At 43.7% G+C, this 20777-nt stretch overlaps 1 protein-coding gene across 3 annotated transcripts in view; it reads right to left on the bottom strand.

Annotated features, from left to right (window-relative positions):
- Positions 1-20777, bottom strand: part of LOC306821137 (C-myc promoter-binding protein-like) — a 52800-nt gene that overhangs the window by 7514 nt on the left and 24509 nt on the right. The window contains exons 9-22 of one of the 3 annotated variants that reach the window (XM_079339371.1): positions 20340-20484; positions 19759-19934; positions 19211-19311; positions 18181-18396; positions 13720-13865; positions 13331-13369; positions 8809-8942; positions 8182-8314; positions 7566-7772; positions 7335-7463; positions 4222-4363; positions 2508-2627; positions 454-561; positions 35-184 (exon numbers count right to left, since the gene is read on the bottom strand). In XM_079339371.1, the coding sequence (XP_079195497.1) occupies positions 35-184; positions 454-561; positions 2508-2627; positions 4222-4363; positions 7335-7463; positions 7566-7772; positions 8182-8314; positions 8809-8942; positions 13331-13369; positions 13720-13865; positions 18181-18396; positions 19211-19311; positions 19759-19934; positions 20340-20484 (1946 nt within the window). The remainder of the gene's footprint in view (positions 1-34; positions 185-453; positions 562-2507; positions 2628-4221; positions 4364-7334; positions 7464-7565; positions 7773-8181; positions 8315-8808; positions 8943-13330; positions 13370-13719; positions 13866-18180; positions 18397-19210; positions 19312-19758; positions 19935-20339; positions 20485-20777) is intronic. The other 2 variants (XM_079339372.1, XM_079339373.1) reach the window with 2 other exon arrangements.

Genomic DNA, 20777 nt, shown 5'->3' with positions numbered 1-20777 from the left:
AAATAAAACTTCACCACTGATTCTTCCTCCTTACCCGCGCTGGCCGAGCTCTTGGGTTTACACGATGAATCGTCAAAAGCACAACTGCTGCGGACGATTCCTCTGGGTCTGAAGGAGGACTGGACTTCCACCTCCAGCTGGGGGAGGCAGTCTTTGCTTCCCTTGCTGCTCTCCGTCTCGGATACTACAAACACAAAATTACAATTTAAGATTTACTACGAGCGCCGCATGAGAAACGAGCCGTTCTCAAAAAAAAAAAAAAAAAAAAAAAAACATTTATGCATCGAAGGGCAACACACGGCTGAAACTCTTTGATGTTCAGAAAGCAAAATGAATGAATCATCTCTGGCAGAGAGATGAAGGCAGAGGAAGGGGAAATCCTGCGAGGCTGCCAACTTATCATTTTTAAAAAGAACAAGCAGAAAGAAATATCAGATGAGACAGACTACTGACAGGAGCTGCAGTCGCTCTCCTTCTTGTCTTCTTTGTCTGGAGCGCCGGGGTCCCCCCTCCGAACCTCCTCCTTCGACAGCGAGTTATACCCCAGGTCTGACTGATCACCTGACAGACGAGGAAACACACAGGTGAACTAAGGTGAGAGGGATGAAACGAGCTCTGAAGTTTAAGATCACAGAAAAGAGCAACGCTCAATGGAAAACCTCTGCAGAAGAACGATCTGAGTCACGCTGAGAATCAAGGGTTCGTTCATGATGCGATAAAATACAGACAATATCACCATCCAGCCGTTCTGAAGTAATTGATTTATTGCAAGATAAACATCATGAAATATCTCAATATGTAAATAACTGGGGGATCAAAATGCTCCTTATAATAAACAATAATAATACATTTTATTTGCAGGGCATTTTTTATATCTCAAAGCACTCAGAGTTTAAAAGAATAAAAGTTCAATAATTTTGTTACACGTAAAAGAAGAAAGGTTACACTCAGGATTCATACATATTTAATTTGGTGCCAGTTTTATTAAAACTTAATTTTTTCACTTCCCGTATCCCCGCTGTCTCCTCCACTGACTGTTTTACCATTAATCATAAAAAGCACCGCACAGAGAAGTCATGAAGAGGAGACACGGGGAGAAAAATCGGCAAGGAAACTCATTTATTGAAATATCTATATTTGTTCCAAAGATGTCATGACTGTCTCACAGGATTCAAGGTGATCACATATTGCTGAGTAAAATCTTCTGTCAGAGTAGTAGCACTTAGAGGGCCTGTTCCTTCAATCTCACGATAACTTTACCCTATAGTAGGAGACTTAAATCAAACATATAATAAGAGGATCGTGAGGCTTTTCCTCCCTTTCATCTCGGCACTGTTTCAGAGCGCCAACGAGAAAAACAGCGAAGCTGAGCTGAATAAGAAAACGGCTCCTCGGGGCACGCAGAGATCTACAGTTACAGAGAGGAAGTCAGCCACAGTTTCACAGCTGCTGATGAGTTGAACTGTTTCAGACTTGAGCTTTTGAGGTGTGTGTGTGTGTGTGTGTGTGTGTGTGTGTGTGTTGGGGGTGGGGGGGGCTGACTCCACCATCTGTCTCTAGAACTTCCCATGGTCTGCAGGCCACCAGCTGTCTGATGATTTGTTCTCCTCTTTCATCTTTGTCCTGAACCTTTCTGGCCGTCACCTCTAAATAAAACATTAGTCGGCGCACCTCGGCTGTGCGGCGGGATGAAGCGACTGACAAAAGTCATGCTAGGACTCTAACAATCAAAGAAGTGCACGTCGGGGACCTTTCCCCCCTGCTGTGCTTCTCTCTGAACACCAGGCAAAGTCTCCTGCTGACATGCCGTCTCTGTGATTAAAATGATATCTGTAATCAAAAAATAATGTGCCTCTGTGTAATTACTCGACATAATTGACAATGAAAAATCACTCTGTAGTGAAGCGAGTAAGAAGAGAGGGGGGGGGAATAGGGGAGCAGAAATATGTGATGAGCCGGATGGAGAGATGTGAGGAGGTGAAATTACAGGAACAGAGAAACAGAGAGGAAGAGACGAAAGGCCTGAAGACGTCATCACAGAGCAGGAAACATGAGACACAAGTGCAACCAGAGAGAGACAGACAGACACAGAAGTTTACCTGGATGGAGGGTGGCTTCTCTGAGCTCAGAGCCCCCACATTGTGAGAGGGCCACGGAGGCCCTGGCACCCGCGCCGCCACCCCCACGGCTGGCTGCATGCAAGGGCAACACAGGCAGGGCCAGAGTGAAGGGCAGGGTTAGGGACAGAGCAGAGCAGAAACCACAGCCGCAAAACCAGGAGGGGGAACAACGTGGATGAACGGGGGGAGGAAAGGACAGCGGAAAAACAGGCGGAGGCGGAGGGGCGGAGGGTTCACAAACGAAGAAAACGAAGGTCGATAATCGGGACAAAATGAGAAACGAGGGTAAAAGAAAAAAAAAAAAGAAGTCATTTAGAGACAAGAAGATGTAGGACAAGATGGCTGCCTGTGGAAGGTGAAGTCAGGCAGCAGCCGCGTTGAGTGTACCTGTGCTAGCTCTATCGTCAGTGGGGTAAACTTTGGCGGAGTCAGTGGCGTAGGGGCCCAGGTTAGTGTCGGCAGAGCTATCCAGGCTGCCGTGACTCACAGCGTCCAGGTCGCTGCCATCTGCCCAAAGACAACAAGGCGTTAAAAAGGAGGCCGGCTGCAATTTCTGCTCCACAAGTGCTCCTCTCTTTGTCGACTCGAAAATGTGTGTATTCGTTATCGGGCGTTCTGTTGTGACGACCTCTGGAGTGTCAATAAAGGAGCTTTTTAAAACCTAATAACTCCCAGTCACTCAGATACAACAGACGCTTTTAACACTTTTGTCAGCGCTGTGTTTTTACAAGAAATGAACCGATGTGCAGCTGTAAATACTTTGGATCATTTAGATGTAATTTGGCACTAATTAAACGATTAACAAGGTTTCACTCAGTGACAGCACTTCCAATTAGTTCCAATTTACCAATATTACAGGCTGGGGAGTCTTTGACTTTAATTCAGTGCAGATCAGGTCGACAAACAAACAAGAACAAAGAATTCATTTTCCAATATTTAATCAGCGCCTGAATGAGTCTGTATTCAGTCCGGTCGTTTCATGTTCTTTTTAAGAAACTCTTCGTGTGATGAAGAGTCTGTTGTCCGTGTGCTCTTCGCCTCTTCTCTCTGTCTGCGTTGCTCAAGGGCAGCTTTTTGACAACGTGTCGTGGAGTGATTTTAAAAAAGGACGGGGGTTGATATGCAGGGTGTGCATGCAGGGAGAGTTAAACCAAACATGATCACATCGTTGTGTTCAGTAGTTTGACCTGCTTGGACGTTTGTTCAAACCAACACAGAGAAAGTTTGATTTCAGCTGACCAGATGTGATTATCGAAGACTATACCAGGATCATGTGTTGATTATGTCATGTTTATCATTAACATCACTGTTGGAACTATCAAGCATGCCTTTAATCATCATTTATTTATGTTGCATTTAGCTTAATGGCTTCTTGGATAAAGACTCTACGTAAGATCGACTGAGTGCGTTTTTAAAGGCCAATTAAACAAGGATAGTTCAGAGCCGGAAAAAGGAGGCAGCCATTTAATTAGCCATTAGCTCAAAAGTATTTTGGGTTCAATATAAATCATCTGAGCTTCACGAAGACAGTGCAGCGACTTATTGTTCGGAGCATCAAGCGACACTCGAGTCGAGTTCGCTCAAACTGTTTCTATTCGTTACGTGTTTATTTGGACCGTCGTGACTGATAACACTGACAATCAAAAAGGTTTTAAAGTGTCCGTGTCAATATTCACTCATACTTCATGATTCAAGACGAGCTAGACTACGGTAGTTATTTTTAAACTAAGTGTGTTTGAACCGGACAATGTGAAAATGTACAGCAACATCCAGACAGACAGTTTATTCCTGTCTTAACGCCAGATGTAATCTCTGGGTGTGTGAGACGTTAAAACGAAGACATGATTCTGATTCCAGTGTGTCAGGTCCAAAACTGATCCGGGATTTTATCATTTATTTATTTTTTAAATCGTGGCGTGTTCGACCTAAAGCAAGGTGATGCACTTCTGTCAAGAACAAATGTATGTCAGGGTTTCATCATCCCAGGATCATGCACTGGATTCACGTCACAATCACAATCACAATCACAACATCGTTCCTTTTTTTTTTTCTTGCAGACATGCAGATGCAGACTTTTTTTAAATTTTTTTATTACAGTTACCTGAGAGCGGGCTCTGAGTGAGGGGGGCGTGACGTCGGAGCGCCCGTTTGAACTGTGCCACGCCCAACACGACATTTCTCAGCTTCATCCACAGAAAGTATCCTCCTCTGGTGCTCGAGGGCCACGTGCTCTCCAACACGGCCTGGAGGAGGAGGAGGAGACAAGACTGAAGGCAAGAATGTGGAAAGCCAGATCCAATTTTTATGCATTTCATTTTTCATTCCGGCTGTAAAGCAGATAGTTTCTTATTCATTTAAAATATCAAATGAAATATTCTCATAGTTATCTTCACACTCTAACTTCAAATCATTCTGTTTCAACTCTACATTTCAATCCACTGACCCAATCTGCGCTCTGTCTAAAGTCATTTTGGATGAATGTTTCATCAAAAAGCGTTAACTGCAGTGATGATAAGACGCAGTGAAATTGAACATTAGGAGGAGAAAAGAAACAGGAGCTGCAGCTGTTGGCGGTCCAGTCACGTTCAGTCAGTCTCAGTCTGCTCCTAAAATACTCTTCAGCACCCAAACACGATCGGTATGCTACTGAGCAGGACTGTTAATTACACCGGCTGCTGCGGTGTGAAGACTGTCTGGATTTGGGTGAAATGAGGACGCCGTCCTGCAGGTGTTGGGACGACTGAAGCCCAACGATGTGTCTCCAAGACGCTGGAGACGAGGGGGTGCAGGTGTCTTTATGGACATGCAGTGTTGGAGAGATGTCAGAGTGAGGGGGTGGCACACAGCGACTGCTGGGTTCAGTGTATTGCTCAAGGGCACCCCGGTAGTGCTCAGGAAGTCAGCGTCCACCTCTCCAGCTAGCACACACGGGAACCGGCGACCCTCCTTGTTATTCAACAGGATTGAGCTGTTTGTTTTTCCACTGATGTTTTGAGACTGAAAAACAACGTCTACAACAACAACAGTTGGGCATAAAATAAATGATGTGAAACATTCCTTAATGCTGCCAGACGGGGAAAACACCTTCTTAAATACTCATAATTATCCCAGGAATTCCATGACTTGAGGAAATTTAAGCTGTGTTTTTGTTTTTCCTCTCCTCGAGCCGCTCATAAAATCCTGAAGTGGGGTTACAGTTTTCAGCAGCTTTGGGAAAGAGCTCTCCTTACACTAACTTGTGTATTCTCTTGAACAGAGGAGGTCTTCCTTCCAGTCCTCTCTTCAGTCTACAGAGAGACTTCTCTGTGTCACAGAGCAGGTTCAGGTTTGTGAAACAGAAAGGCGTGATGAGGAATCAGGAGTTCAGATCCATTTACAGGGAATCATCAAAGTTATTCAAGCTTCCAGTTATACCTCGGCTTCTTTCCTGGAATTAGAGATGATTGATATCTAATGTGTTTCAAAGGAAAGAGCAAATCCTGATATACAATCACAGACTGTAAATATTCACGGTCGAAGCCTGAGCGATGTTAGCTATTTGTTCCAGCAGGGGGCGCTGGAGGCTCATCGCCAGCAGCTGCCATGTTGGAAATCTCGTCTCAGTCTAACGACAGGCTGAGAGCTGAGCCGGGTTTTAAGCCTCCTGACAAACAGTTACGAGCGCCTCACTATGGATAACAGGCATCGTACAGTTTGAGCCAGTGATGACAATAACTCATCTGAACTATTTTGTTTTTCGTACCAAGCTGTCAACATGTTTATTCATGCTGTAAAAACGAGCTCAAGAGGACTCTCGAAAAAGGAGGAGGAGAGGATTTTAATTTTCCACTTTTACTTCAGTTTTCAATACCGGAGGTTTCCGCTTGTATACAACATGATAAACAAAAAACAACTCAGAAACATGGAGGTCTTTCACAATCAACAACATGCCTCCTTCACACCATTTCTGCACTGACTGAGGGCCTCATGAAGGGAACAGATATGCACAAATAAATCAGCATATCACACACACACACACACACACTAGTGTGGAACTTAAAGAAGTAAACAGGTGCAATAAAAACACCTGCAGCTGTCCGGAGCTGCAGCTGCAGTTCAATCAGCCACCTTGTGCCTCCAGGCTTCCTCCACCTGAGATGAAATAAGACCCTCCGAGCCTTCAGAGCCCGCCTGAGTAACCTTAACTGTCTGCTCCCACGTCACACCAGACAGCTTACCTTTCTCCTCTCTGCGCGGCAGATCAGGAACAGGAAGTGATGATAACAGAGCTTTGATTCATCCTGACTTTCAAATAGATGATCAAATGGGACCGCATTATGACCTTAGAGGGAGACTACAAATGTCACAGCAAAGCGTCTGATGAGTCGCTGCCTCTTAAGTTAAAAGTCAAGGTTTTAACGACGGAGAAACTGAACGTCACAGTGACGGAATAAACGAGATGAGATTAATTATGTCGCTTTGTGAATCACGACTTCAGAAGTGTCTCAGTCTGGGCTGTAATAAGTCAGCTGCAGAGAAAATATTAAAACTTTTCTCAAATATTTTCATAAAGGTCAAAATCTTTGGCTGTTTTTTTCTTAAGGTGCAACTTAAGAAAAGTTAAGTTTATTTTGATTTCATGTTGCACGTTAAAATCAATCTGATCAATCCTGTTGTGTGATTGTTCACTAAACCTGTTTTCATTTCTTTTAAATGCTCTGATTCACCTGTGAACGTTCTGTTGTAATTCATCATGAGTTTATGCTCTCCTCCCTGCAGAGACGCGTCAGTACTGAGCAACAAGGACAGTTTGTTTCCTCCACTCGACAACTCTTCAGACTTTCATTGTTTTTATTGCTGACTCGGTCCGACTCCTCACTCATCACAGCTGATGAAACGGGAGATTACCCAGCCTTCCCCGGAGACTGCTTTTAGACATTTTGCTATCATGAGTTTCTTCAAACTTTGGCAACTAAGTCAGCAGAATATAAGTAACTCTCCCACATCAGGAAAATCACATCCGAGCTCCTGGGAGTCCCAGTGAGAATACATTTTTATCAGCGCTTGGTTCTCGTTAAATAAATCGTTCATCTTTAAATTCAAAGATTTCAATGTTAGGAGGAGAATCCCAAAGAGAATTCTACTTAATCTATCTTTAAAGCCTTTTGTTGTCATTTAATAAGAAAATCAGCTTTTAAGTGTCGATCACAACACAGAAGGCTTCCCTGTCCGTACCTTGTTGTAATAACCGTAAGTGATGGCGTTAGGGTGGACTCCAGCCTTCTTCATCTCAAACAGGACCCTGACTGCCAGCACAGGTTGTCCGTACTGTCCACACAGCTGCATCAGCACCCGGTAACACACCTGCTCAAAAACACGTTTATTGTTCAGATAAAAGGTAAAATCTCATCTGCTCATGTTGTAGACACCGCTGACGTTACTACGTTTGGAGCACAGCACATTTACCTCGTCAGGAGGCTGCAGCTTCTTGGCCTGCATCTTCCTGAGGACGTCGTACGCGGTGCGAAGCGCCCGCACTTTGGAGTGGCACACCTTCACATATGCAGGCAGGCAGATGAACCACAGGCCGTAGCAGTGACGGAGCAGACACTTGGACCACATCTGGGGGATGGAGGAGTATTTCTTGGCGATCTTCTGGGCCGATTTGATCTCCTGTGGAGGAAGAGGAGAATCAAGAAAAGAAGTAGAAATCAGATATTTAATTTTTGTGCTAAACGTCTCTCGTTTTCTAACCACGTTACAGAGTAGATTAAATCTTATTTCCTCAGCCTTCGGTTCATTTTAAGTCGACGGATTGTCTCGGGCAGTTCTTTGTGAATTGTCAGAAAAAAATGTCCAGCTCTTTTTTTATTTTGAGGGATTATCTTTATGAGTATCAGCAGATAATCTAAACTGTTATCGACCTTTTGGAGATTGCAAGGTTTTGGCGAAAGAAAAATCCACCTCATACTTTTGCTCTCAGTTTGTTTTTTGACATCCTGGAGAAGAGCTCAAGCTCAGTCCCTTCACAGATAAATCTATAAATCATTGTGTGGCAGCAGTGAGTTACTGCTGAGCTGACCTGCTTGGTGCGTCTAAACATGGGGGCAGGGCTGGTGGGACAGCTTTGCCTGGCAGCGAGGCGGGAGGAGGGGGTCCGCAGCCCCTCCACGGGGTCAAACAGGTCAAGGCTCAACACTGGGAAACCATCGTACCTGATAAAGAACATACGTACACAAGTTAGTGACAGCAGACACTTTTATTTCTCCTCGCTCTAAAAAAAAAAAAGAGATATACTTAAAATGAAATAATTCCCTCCAAGGTTAAAACGATCATCACAGTTGATCTGTAATTATCTGGAGATAAAACTGTAGGAGGCTGCTGGTCATTATGGATTATTGGAGGGGCTTAATTTAAGTGGTTCTTTATATATCTCCTGGCAGGAAGCTTTCAGAGCTAAACATGACGGCAGAATACAAAGAGTGCACATTCACATGCAGCGCTGTGCACTCTTTGGTCTCAGTGAGGGAGCCGGACTCCTGCTGGTCCACAATCAGGGAACCCCAGTGTGGATTAACCAACTTTAAACACAATGTATAATTCAGACTTTCTAATTTTGTATCTGGAAGTCTGATGTGCTGCGGGTCTCTTTTATCTCGGCGGTAAAGTGGAGGCTCTCCCATGTGGGAGGAAAAGTCACCCCTTTTACCTGTAGCAGAGCGGATATTCTTCCCCGTCGGGCAGAGGAGGCAGCTCTGGAGGTGTGATGAAGACTGTGTGCTCGCTGCGCTGCGATTCATCAGTCTCTATCAGCCTGGCCTCCTCCGGCCTGTCACCGTCCACCTACGGAACAAAACACCAACACAGACGTTTGGGTGGTGGTACCAGCACCTTTCATGCATCACAGACGCTGGAAACGGGGAGTCTCTCATTAGACAGGAGAGAATTTTTACACAGAGCTCGACATCGCGCCCTGTAATAAATATGTCAATGTTGGAATGGGAAGGTTTTTCTGGCCTGCTGATTCACCTTTAAATAAGATTTATTTCACTAAACAGCTTAGCGGCAGTCGACCTGATAGCATGATTTCCACAGAATGAAAGCAAGAGAGATGTGAGGGAGGCTGACAGGAGGTGACCTAGATTTACCGAGTCAACCAGCCTCCATTCTTCTTCCTTTTTTAATCTTTTTGCAGCCAGCACACAGTCAGAGCTGAAACTTTACTATGAATCCTTTCGTTTTCATTTTTGCATTTCATTTGATATTTTTGGTTTATACATTTTATTGTACCTTGCACTGTCTTTCCTGCTAAGTATGTTTGTTTTTTTATTAAATCATGCTAATGCTCTATGTGCCTCACGTGAATCAGAGGAAACCGAGGCATGCACAGATCTTCTCCTGTCCAACAGGGATTGAACACAGGAGCCTTCTCGCTGTGAGACAACAGCACTACCCACTGCACCACCGAACAGCCAAACAAAAACATCTGATTTGAGCATTAAGTCCTGCAGCCTGCATGTCTCCGGTTTTAACTCCACTTATGCAGACCATATTATTAAAAGGGTGCCAGAGAAACGTCTAAATGGCAGCTAAAATGCAGCGAGCAGGATGGATGATAGCTATACATTTCATCGCTGACATTTGGACTTACTTCACATATTTTAGTGCAGCCTCGTTGGCAGAGCTGACTGATAGTGTCTCTTACAGCAGGAGGTTGGAGCTTTGTAGTGGATATAAAGAATGCAGGGTCACAGAGAGGTCATAAATTGAGAGGTGCTTAATGGCAGGTTTTAGTGCTGAAAAACGATGGTTTTAATTCACGCAGCAGGGAGGGGAAGTGAAGCAGTTTGGTCTCGTCACTGTGATTAAAGCAGTTCTCCAGGAGAAATGTTAGTGTCTCTACTTGAGTCAAGTCCAAAGCCTCTTGATCCAAGCAAACTTTCACTCAACTTTTATTATTCTCCTCCGTCTAAAAGCAGAACATCAAAGGCGGACACACTGCTGTGTGATGTTTCTCTGAGCACTGATTAAAACTAAACCGTAGGACGCCGTGAGCTCAGATAACCACGAAGCCTCCACAAGGACTAACTCAGTGAGTCAGAAGCCAAGGAGGACTTGGAGCAGAAGCCGGACTCGAGAGGAGACGGATAATTTAAAAAGTGAGAGCGTGGCAATTTTCCAACCTCACAGATATTATGTTATTTATTGTGTTATTTATCCCCGACACATTTTTAATGTGAGCTTACACACACACACACACGCACCGCTCCTCAGAGAGCAGAGACAGCTGCAATGATGATGTCGAAATCTGTGCGATGAGCAGGTCTGCTGTCGGCTCAGAGCATCTCGTCTGTCTCTCTACAAACACCCACTCTCTCTGGATCACACACCGAGCTTTCCAAGAGGGCGAGCGAGACGGAGAAGATTCAGTTTGCACATTAACTCACGAACCGTTTCATTACATGAACAGATGAAATTTCAGGTATACTTCTCTAAAAAGGAGCATTTTGACAAACTCCCCAAACGTACACCTTTAAAGGCCTAGAAAGCTACTGGAAAACACTCATCACACCTGTCTCTCAAGAAGTAGTCCAAAAAACTGCAGTTCCTCAGCCAGCCACTTCAAAGAGGAAGAGGTCAAAAATCCATTAACACTTGTAGTTATGGGTAGAAAAAAATAAATCTATTAATGGACAAATCCAGATTCTTATCTTCTGAGATTTTAAATAGATTCATAACTTCCAAAAATCTTTTTTTCAGTCACTTCCTGCTTGGTGCTAATGCTAGTTCATCAACTCAATCGAAGCCCAATGGAGCAGCAAGACATTCAGCCAGTCTCACAGAGGACTGGAGTCGATCCTGAAGTATGTCCTTACTCAAAACTCAACTTTGAATTATGAATTCAGAATCATTTTGAATCAAAAAACAGATTCTCAATCGGATCATTGACCCAAGAATCAAAATCAAATTGAACCGTGAGACACCCAAAGATTTCCGGCCCTGCTTGTAGCATGAAGATACTTCAGTAATAAAGATGAGTGTTGCTGGAGCTTTTTGAGCCTTTGGGGAAGTTTCGCCTGCCGACCTTAATCTGGATCCGAAGGACAGTCAATCCCTAGAGACCTTTTTAAAACGCTGAGCTTTCATGTAAAGATGCAGAAACAGCAGAGTCAAACCTCCATGACATGAGTATGATCTTTATAACTCACCTTTTGAATTACATCTAGGTGGGACTTTTTGCAAAGAGACATTGGCAAGTGAACTCATGAGCAATGCTACATACATGCATCATATGAAGTATCCAAAGTACAGGTAAGGCTCTCTCAAATCTATGATTAGAAAATGACTGATCGTCTCTTGTATTCGTGGTCTTGGAATTACGCCATTGTTCTATTCAAATTTTCCACTTCCTGTTTGTATTGTTATAGTTTTAAATGGATGTAACTATAACATAATAAGATAGTCGTTAGTCTTTCTCCCCTGCTGGATTGAATGCTCTTGTTGCAGCCATGAACACTTTCCCTCAGGGATCGATACGTTCTAATCTTATCTGCCTGTACATGGCTGCTGCTGTGTGTGTGTGTGTGTGTGTGTGTGTGTGTGTGTGTGTGTGTGTGTGTGTGCGCGCGCGCTGCCTCACTGCCTCTTGGTGCAGTGTGCTTTCTCGCAGAGGGAGTAGATAATGTAAAACAGAAACAGTGCAGAAAGACAGTCGGAGGATTTAATCGCCCATGGAGCTGTTCCACAGGGAGGTGGAGGAGAGCCGGCCCCGCTCCAGGTCCAAGAACATCGGGAGGGAGGGGGGTGCTGACCTCTGGATTCACTTCCACTATGTCTCAATTATAGCCAGAACACATACACACACACACACACACACACACGCCGGTAATCCAAGGACAGCCAAGTCTATTACAGAGTCTGTTACAAATGACCCGCAGACGTGAGCGGAGAGCCGAGTGTCTGACGGACTTCAAGAGAGTAAACACAAAATGTAACCTTCAACTCACAAACAGTGTGATTGAGAAACTCTAGCCTGTGAGCCTGCGGGGTCAAACGACTCTAAACTGTCCCAGCTGAGCACAGAAGACACACTGACAGCCTCGCCGAAGCTCTTCATACTGTCACACTGGAGGACATGAGCTCAGGGGATTTGAAAAAAAACTCGAAGCTCTGTTAGCGCTTCAGGAATCACTGAAGCGCTAAAAGCCCTGACTCTCCCAAGTCATGAAAAATTTAGTGCGGGAAACTGTGTGCATGGACTTTCTATGAACGTGTTCTTTTACTATCGCAGGACAAACTGCTGATGCAGCAGATTTGATGTGGAGAGTGAATTTTCTGATATTCATTAAAAATTAAAAAATTCAAGTAAGCAGATACAGTTTTGGATCAGGGCAACTTCTTTTAATTATATTCTTATCAGTGGGGGAAGATCTAACATGAAGGGAAAGACTAAAGGAGATATTCACAATGTTTCTTAAAAGTCACATATTCTCCTTCTCTTCAGTATAAATAAGTGTCCTCGCTCCTCTTCAACATGTGTGTGAAGTGTGTTGTTGTAAATCCACTCTGATCCTGTAATTGATCACGTCTATAAACCCCTCTATTTCAGCCCTGCTCAGAACAGGCTGTTTCTGTGTCTGTAGCTTTAAATATGTAAATGAGCTGTGTCTGGCCACGCCCCCTCTCTGGAAGGGCTCGGGTGTACTTGCTGCTTTCTGGCTCCATGTCCTATTGTTTACGGTGAGAAGGCAGACTCAGAGGGCAGAACAAACACCTAGCTGTGGGAGTGTCACCCACCTGGGGGAGGGGCTACTGCCCTTTGTGATGTCATAAAGGGGAAATCTCCAAAACGGCTTGTTTGAGCACACACTTTCTGAAAAGTGTAGCAGGCAGGAGACGGAGAGGATGGACTTTTCTCATCATTGGGGGGTTTGTAGATGGATTGGGGACACATGTTAGTGTTAGGGAAACATGGTGAAGTGTTTTTAAATGATATGACCTTTGTTAAAGTTCAAATGTTGGTCAACACAACACCAACACTACAGAAGTACTACGACATGCACAAACTGGGCACTAGTTTCCCCTCCATATAGTTAACTATAACCAACATTTTACATGTTTTTGGTTTCGTATTAAGGTTTTGATAACGCTAAAAGTTCTTACATGCCGTTACAGTTTGGTTTAGTTTTATCAGAAACAATGCACCATGCTCAGGGTTGAGTCCAACTCACCTTGACCGCTTTGTCTGAACTCCGTTCTGAATTGTAGAGCTGCTCACACGCAGGTGAAGAAAGGGAAAGAGAAAGAAACACTCAGGAAATGGGAAAATCAGAGAGAGAGGAGGAGCAAGTCTGCTGAAGAAAAGTTCAGCAACGCAGAAGAGTAAAAACTTATGATTCTGAGTGAAGTGGAGCACAAAGACGCCAGGCAACAAAAATAGAACAACTTCAAAAGACGGAGGAATGTCGAATGAACAGAAATGCCCCAAGAGGAAAGGGTAAAACTTTTAAGGTTTTTTTTTTTTATATTTGTTGTTTGGGAAGCTTATTTTCACTGCACCATCATGAATTCAAAATATCTACATCGGTATTTGTTCCATTTGATGAAGAAGCAAAGTTACCTTGTCCACACAGTCGTCGAAGAAGGCCAGACTGGCGTCTTTGTCGCTGACGAAGGAGCACTCCTCAATAAACCGGATGAACATCTGAGTTTTGGTCATCAGTGAGTAAAACTTCTGGTGTGAGCGGTCGCGGCTCTTCAAGAACCCTGAAGACAGATGGAAAGTGGTTTGATAAAGTCGATTGAACAATACTTATGTCTGGGTGTTCATTTAACAACGCAATTTTCTCCTGTGTTTCTTTCTTGTTTCTCCAATCACTTTATTGATTTTCAGTGCTCATGCATGTTTAGACTGCTCGGTGTTGTTATTTCAGTTTGTGCCAGAGATACCCAGATGTCCTATTTTTGTTCTCTGTAGGAAAGTGTTTTTCTATTAGGTGGTTTTAGGGGAGGTGCAGAGAGCGACGGCCAATCGTGAGGTTGGCTCGTCGACTTCAAATCTTCCTTTCTGGCCGGGGGCCTCCAGTCCCTTTAGTTTCATTATTAATCTTTAAACGCTTTTTACACCACATGACCTACCTACACATTCACACCCTGACGGTAAAGGCTGCTCTGTAAAGTTGCCAGCCTCAAATGTGGCTCCCATACCTTCCAGTTCAGAGATAACGGACTCTCTCACTGAGCTACAGCCGACCGTTTATTGTGTCGAATTATTCCTCCACTTGTTGGGACATATTTTCTCGTCTAATGAAAGGAGTGAATCAGTTTATTTCTCACAGAGTGGCAAGTTAATAACTTTATCTCTGTGACAAGAAGCGAGCATATTCAAGGGCAACTCCCTGACATTTTCAAATTTGTGTGATTTTGTGTTTGGGAAATCTATTACCCCTCAGAGGGTTTGATGTATATAACGTCCATCTGTCTTTGTTTGCATAATGGAAGCTAACACATTGTTATTAACCCTAATGGCCTATTTGTCCACCAAGGTGGTGAACAGCTTCCTTAATAGATAGTGAAAGCAGCTTCATAATTCACTGCTGCTGGATGGATGAACACTGGCTCACAGTTTAGAGGCTGAAGCCAAACGCTGAAATCAGACAAACACGTCCTGAAGCTGAGAAATATCCAGGACTGTCCTGAGCAAGCTGAGCCTCAATCAATGATAAATCAAGAAGCAGTTTACATCAATGTTTCCTCCACAGAATCACCCTGTAGCTCTGGTTAGGACTTGGGTAACATTTGTATACTGATATATATATTTGAACTTCATGTTGTCATTATTTTACTCTGAGAACTAAACATCATAATACACGAGGACCAGGACGGCCAACAGGAGGCGACTGTGAGTATTTCAAACAACCCGATGGCCACGATATCAAACATATTGTGATACATGTTATATGAGTTAACTACGAGAGATAATCTTTATAGTTGAGAATAAGAGCAGAAGCATATTAAGGATCATACGACTTCAAACACTTCGCTTCAGGTCGTCAGAGATTTGAGAGATACACTCAAATATTTTACTCCCAGAGCTGTGGCTAACGTGCTTTTGTAAACTGCACCATAAGTCAATTGTCCTTAAAAACTGTCATCAGCCATATCGATCCTTTAACTTCAATACCCATATTTGCAAGGAGCACCCGATGGATTTTTTTGAGCACAGGTCTGCTGTGTAATACAGCACAGATTTTGTGAGTTTGGTAAATAAGCCCTCGATGTTCAGATAGTGCTGCAGCACTCTTGAGGGTGAAAAGATTTTTTGAGCTGTTTTGATGAACGAAACAGATTGGACTTTGAATCTGAACCTTTAAGCCAGTATGTATGCCAAAGTGAGTGTTGAAATGTAAACATCGAGGTTTAAAAACATCAAGTGTTACCCAACAACAGCTAATAACACGACACAGATCATTGAACACCAAACCAATGCACAGTGCTTGAAGCAAACGCCTTTAAAAGCAGGGTTGGTGATTTTCAAAAAACTAGCATGATTTTAAAGTAGCATTCCCTCAGTGCTCCCTCTGCACCCACCCCCTCTCCTCTGTGCTCGCTCAGAAGCCACGCCCCCTCGCTTACATGCACTCAGCTCATCTCTTCATTGTGTAGAAACTACGTCATCTCATGTCTCAGGCAGCGGTCAGTAAACTCTCAGTATAAACTCATCAGTAATGTACTTTGAGTGTGAGCTAGAGCACGCAAGAGGTAGAGAACGAGCAGGGAGACAGAGAGGCTGTGATTGGTTCATCAGTTTTTTCAGGCTTACAACTCCTACAGATGACGGATTTTCTTTGTTCCTTTTTCAGAGCACCTGAGTTATAAATTTCTGTCAGGACCTAAAAACAACTTCAACCAAAAATCTTGGAAAAATGTGGATCTGGAGGAAATGACCAACCCTGCCTTTAATATCTGCCTGTGTGTGTTTGTTTATCATCTACTTTCAAAGTCTCAGAGGGAAAAGGAATGCAGACGTAATCCGCCTAATGTTCTGATGAAGTCATGCACATTGGACTAAAGGAATTATCATCTTTTAATGGAGGAAACTGATTTTTTTAGAGAGCAGCAGGGAAACATAAAAATGATATTCCCTGTGGTCACATTTGGAGTCTAACTTGTCTTGGTTATGAATAAAGGCTGTGTAGACACTCAGGGGTTCACACAGATGATGCATGAGCTGTTACATCACAACATAATGTACTGCAGCTATATCATGCAAGACTGTGGACACGACCTTGGCTGCAGCGCCTCCCCCAGAAGAGCGCCGATGATTTCAGATTAAATCATTTCAGATGTGATGTGAACCAGCTCTCATGGGCTCCGGTCCAGAGGCTGCGCTCGAGCCTCCCAGTACCCTTCTCTCTGCAAACAGCCGTGAACCTCGGACCTAAGCTCCTTCAAAAACCGCGGCCTTCCTTCCCAAACAGCAAGTGTTTACGTGCGTGTCTGCGTGTGTGTGTTTACTCTGAGGCAGCGATGGACACTCATGTTTTAAACAACACCATCTGTTTTTGAGGCCGGCCAGCTGAAGAGGGGAAGGCGCTACAGATGACACAGTATTAGTTTATATATTCATAGGCGCATTAGTGCTAATCAAGCACTGTTACAAGCCCGAGTCAAACTGGCTTCACAGTGATGGCTTCAAGCTGAATCATAATGAAAAAGTGAAACTAAACTTTTTTGGATGACTATAACAGCCTTCTGTTTCAAATCTGTTTCGTGACTCCACAGAATCTGCTGCTGAAGTTTCATTAAACCTAAATTAATGTTTATGTTTTATTTTGTTTTTTGGGGGGGATTATTTATTTTGTCTTTTATTCATTGTAACGCATATGGGAGAATTTCCATGATAATTACAATTCAACAATTCCCTTTTGTCCAAAGTGACGTACATTAGAGAGTAAGAACAACACAAGCAAGGATGTAGAGAGGACACACGGAGTGCCGACAGGAAGTGACCACAAGAAATGCACAACACTGATGGCTCTATTCTGGGTAGAAATCATCTTAAATATTATTGCTTCCAAACAAAACCATCATCATCATCATCATCATCATCATCATCCTCATGAAGGTCGTAGGTGTTCATAAAAAGTTGGGTCTTCAGCTTTTTCTAAAAGGTGCAAAGGGACACTGCAGATCAGATGGAGTTTGAAAGTTTGTTCCACCAACGGGGGGCGACAGAGGAGAAGAGTGTAGATGGTGTTGTAAAGGTTGGATCAGACGCCTTTCATTGGCAGAGCGTAATGAAAACGATGCTTTGTTGTATATTTCCCTTAAAGCTCATCACTGCCAGGACAAGTTACATGGTGATTTTCTTGTTTTGCATCTAAGAACATTTTATCAAATAATCTCTGATCTTGGCAATAACAGTGTCACAAAAAAAACACTTGATGCAAGATCCATTTAGGAGAATTTCTTTTCTATTTTACAATTTTACAATTTTATTTTGCACAAGCTTTTGTCCAAGTATGACACGAGCAAGGATCTGTGCAGAAGAAAACACAAGTGAGTGCCAACAAATAACTTGAAGTCCAGGAGCTGATTATTCATCTTAAAAAGCAAAGCTTCTTCTGATTACATTCTGTTTTAATGAATACGCTTGTTGGCTTCTCCATCCTCTGAAAACTTTACTTTTGTTTATTTACCAGAAAGCCCAGTAAACCAATATATTTACCGAAGGCTCATTACACGTTTATCTTTGTCACGAGGTGGGGTTGGACTTCCTTGTCTCACACGTTCAGATTACTGATTTAAGACAGAAAAGCTTAAACCATCTGCGACTGAGTAAACACGTCGGGGGGAATCTTTGTCCGGATACATTTCTTTCTCAGAGAAGAATTTGGCTGCAGACACTGTTGTGAAAAGTCGACTTGTTTTGGTTTGTGTGTGAGGAGTTTGGGGAGGCTGCTGGGGATTAAAACAGCTGGATTCATGTTTCCTGTGTGACTGTGATGTGAACGTCTGGCTCTAACGATCGTTTCAGCATCTTCACTCCGAGAGGTCAGAGTGACATCCTTTCTGATACCTTGCAAGTCGAAGAGCGAGCTGGCGTCCGTGGCTTTCTCAGAGGGTGCCTGGGTGATCGGCCGCAGGAACGAACGGTATCCTTTCAAAATGGCTGCCATGAAGCGCAGGAAGGCTTCCTGGATCTCCAGCTCCAGCGTGTGGAGGCTTTTTCCACAGCTCAGCTCTGATGTGTCGCTCATGCTCAGCTCCAGCAGCCCGTCAGGCCGGCACTGACCTGAACACAGAGGAGACACAGCCCTGGTTAAAAGAGAGAATTTTGGCAAAACTTAAATCATACACTCACAAAGTCGATGACAGATTAAAATGTTAGAAGGGCCGATCAGAAGTTCACTGCAGTCCAGCAAATGATTTGAGCATCTGTCGCTGCGTCTTGAATTGAACTTCATGTGTTCATATGAACCACAAAGTTTTGAATCACAACTTCAAACTGAGGCTGCTGCTTTTAAAGTTTGACAATTATCACTTTAATGAAGTCCTTTAAGGTGATTATAAGATATGCATTAAAACGTTTTACACCACTGCACTGCCTTCGGTATCACTTTAAGTATTGGTTTTGCAAAACGAGGAGTCGATTTACATAATTAGGAAAAATAAACACGAGTTGATATCCAAGTTTCCAAACAGCCATCAGGCTTCGATGTCTCAGCTCAAACCTCTGGCAGACGCATCAATATTCAGCAGCTCTGGCAGAAACTGGCTAGATGTTCAACTTCACTGAATCAGAAAATCCTTTTATTCCGTTTCTACAGCTCAATAAACGGCAGGTTGCGAGGCCTCGTCGAGTAGACGGCAGAGTCGACAGTGAAACAAAGAGCAACAGAGACGGCCAGAGGGCTAATTAGGAAACTGATATGATATAAACTGGATTAGTTAAATGGACAGGAGAAGATTAGAGAGTGAAGGGGAGTAATCAGAAGACAACAGGGTCCAAAACTGAAGATGATGAATAACGAGCTCTTTGAGGACATTAATTAGCTACAAATGTGCTTTGGATTCAAATAAAGGGCGGAGGGCAGCTCAGTACTCACCATCCACCAGCTGCTGGTAGAGATTGCTCAGCACATTCATGAGGTTTTTGCAGGCTTTCTTTGGCAGGATCTTCCATGTGAGGGCTCGCTTGTCTTCATTGCTAGAAGACGCAGAAACACACGGTGAGGCCAAAAACAACACGGACAGCAGCCGGGCCAAGGGGAGTTAAGACCACCCTGACACGGCCTGGATGCTTAATGAGGCCAGAAATCATTGGAGGAAATATTCTAACCATACCTGAAACGCCACAAAAAAATGCATTCTCTTCGTTTAAACCTGAGTCTGACACTACAGAAATAAACATTTCCACCCGGGCGCCAGGTCTCTACACGGAGAACTCATGACCTGACAGTAATGTGGTTTAGCAAAAAAGACCAACAAAGGAAACAATGTCGAGCTCTTAGGTTAAAGTGCTGCACCGGATATATGTGGTTCACTGACCCCACACACACACACACACACACACACCAAAGCCATACAATATTTATCCAGAAAAAGCTACGGAGGGAAGAAAGATCAAGTCCTTATTTTGAGGTTGTGTGCTCACTGGAAGATGGTGTTTGTGTCCAGGTCCACACAGCTCACGTCAGGTGGGGGGTCGTACAGGTCAAAGTAGCGGGAGTCCAATCCGACGATGAACGGACAGGGGGCGCTCAACACGTCGGCTAACGCCAGCGGGCACAGAGGAATATACGGGCACGGCCAGTGGAAGGGGAAAATCATCTGAGGAATGACAGGATGACAGATGAAGCATACAGAAACTTCCTGTTGATGAAAAGGTAATTAGTTAAAGGAGAAATTCAAACAACGCCATTTTTTCTCCCTTAACAACTCATTAAGACAAATGCAGTGGCGACTACAGCCATGTTAGACTTCTCTCCAGCAGGATCCAAAGAAAGCCCGCCAATGAGTCCAGGCACATTTATTATAGGTGCAGATGACTCACTGCCTCTGAGGAAGACGCTGAGCACTAAAACAGTTTGTGTCCGAGCTGCCGTCAAACTAAAAATGGAGTTTGAGATGATAAGTTGAGATTTGCATCCATTTCCACTTCTAGTTAAACTGACACTGGACTCTGAGTTACCATGACGACTTGTTTCCACAGTGCAGATAAAGCCGGCGACTTACAGACACCAGAGCTTCAGTGACGCTGGTCAGCACCGCGGGCCGTAACGAGTGGATCAGGATCTTGTGTTCTGTGACGGCAAACACCAACAACGTGACGGCGTTTTCTGGTCCGAGGTTCTGGAGCAGCGTGGAAAATCTTCCACCGCTAGAAGAAAAAAATATATATGCAAAATTCAATTGGGTGGGGCTTGTTTTGCTTTTTTAATAACTCTCGTGTTGCTGCCTCTCTGCTGTCTGTGAGAGTTTGGATCTGGAACTGAGACTCAACTCAGTGTGAAGTTAATGGACAAACTTAAATCATTAAAAAGGCCGTCCTGCAGATGTTCTTCAAGTCAAATACAAGAAACCTCTCTTACCCTTCCTACAACTTCTACTTCTATTTTGCTCATTTTTACTGTCACATTTTGTTTCTGTTGGGAACTTCACTAACTAAGCAGC

The sequence above is a fragment of the Symphodus melops genome (genome assembly GCF_947650265.1).
Source record: "Symphodus melops genome assembly, chromosome: 3".
NCBI lineage: Eukaryota > Metazoa > Chordata > Actinopteri > Labriformes > Labridae > Symphodus > Symphodus melops.
Note: the sequence above shows the minus strand (reverse complement) of the source record. Positions and strands in the feature narration are given on the sequence as shown.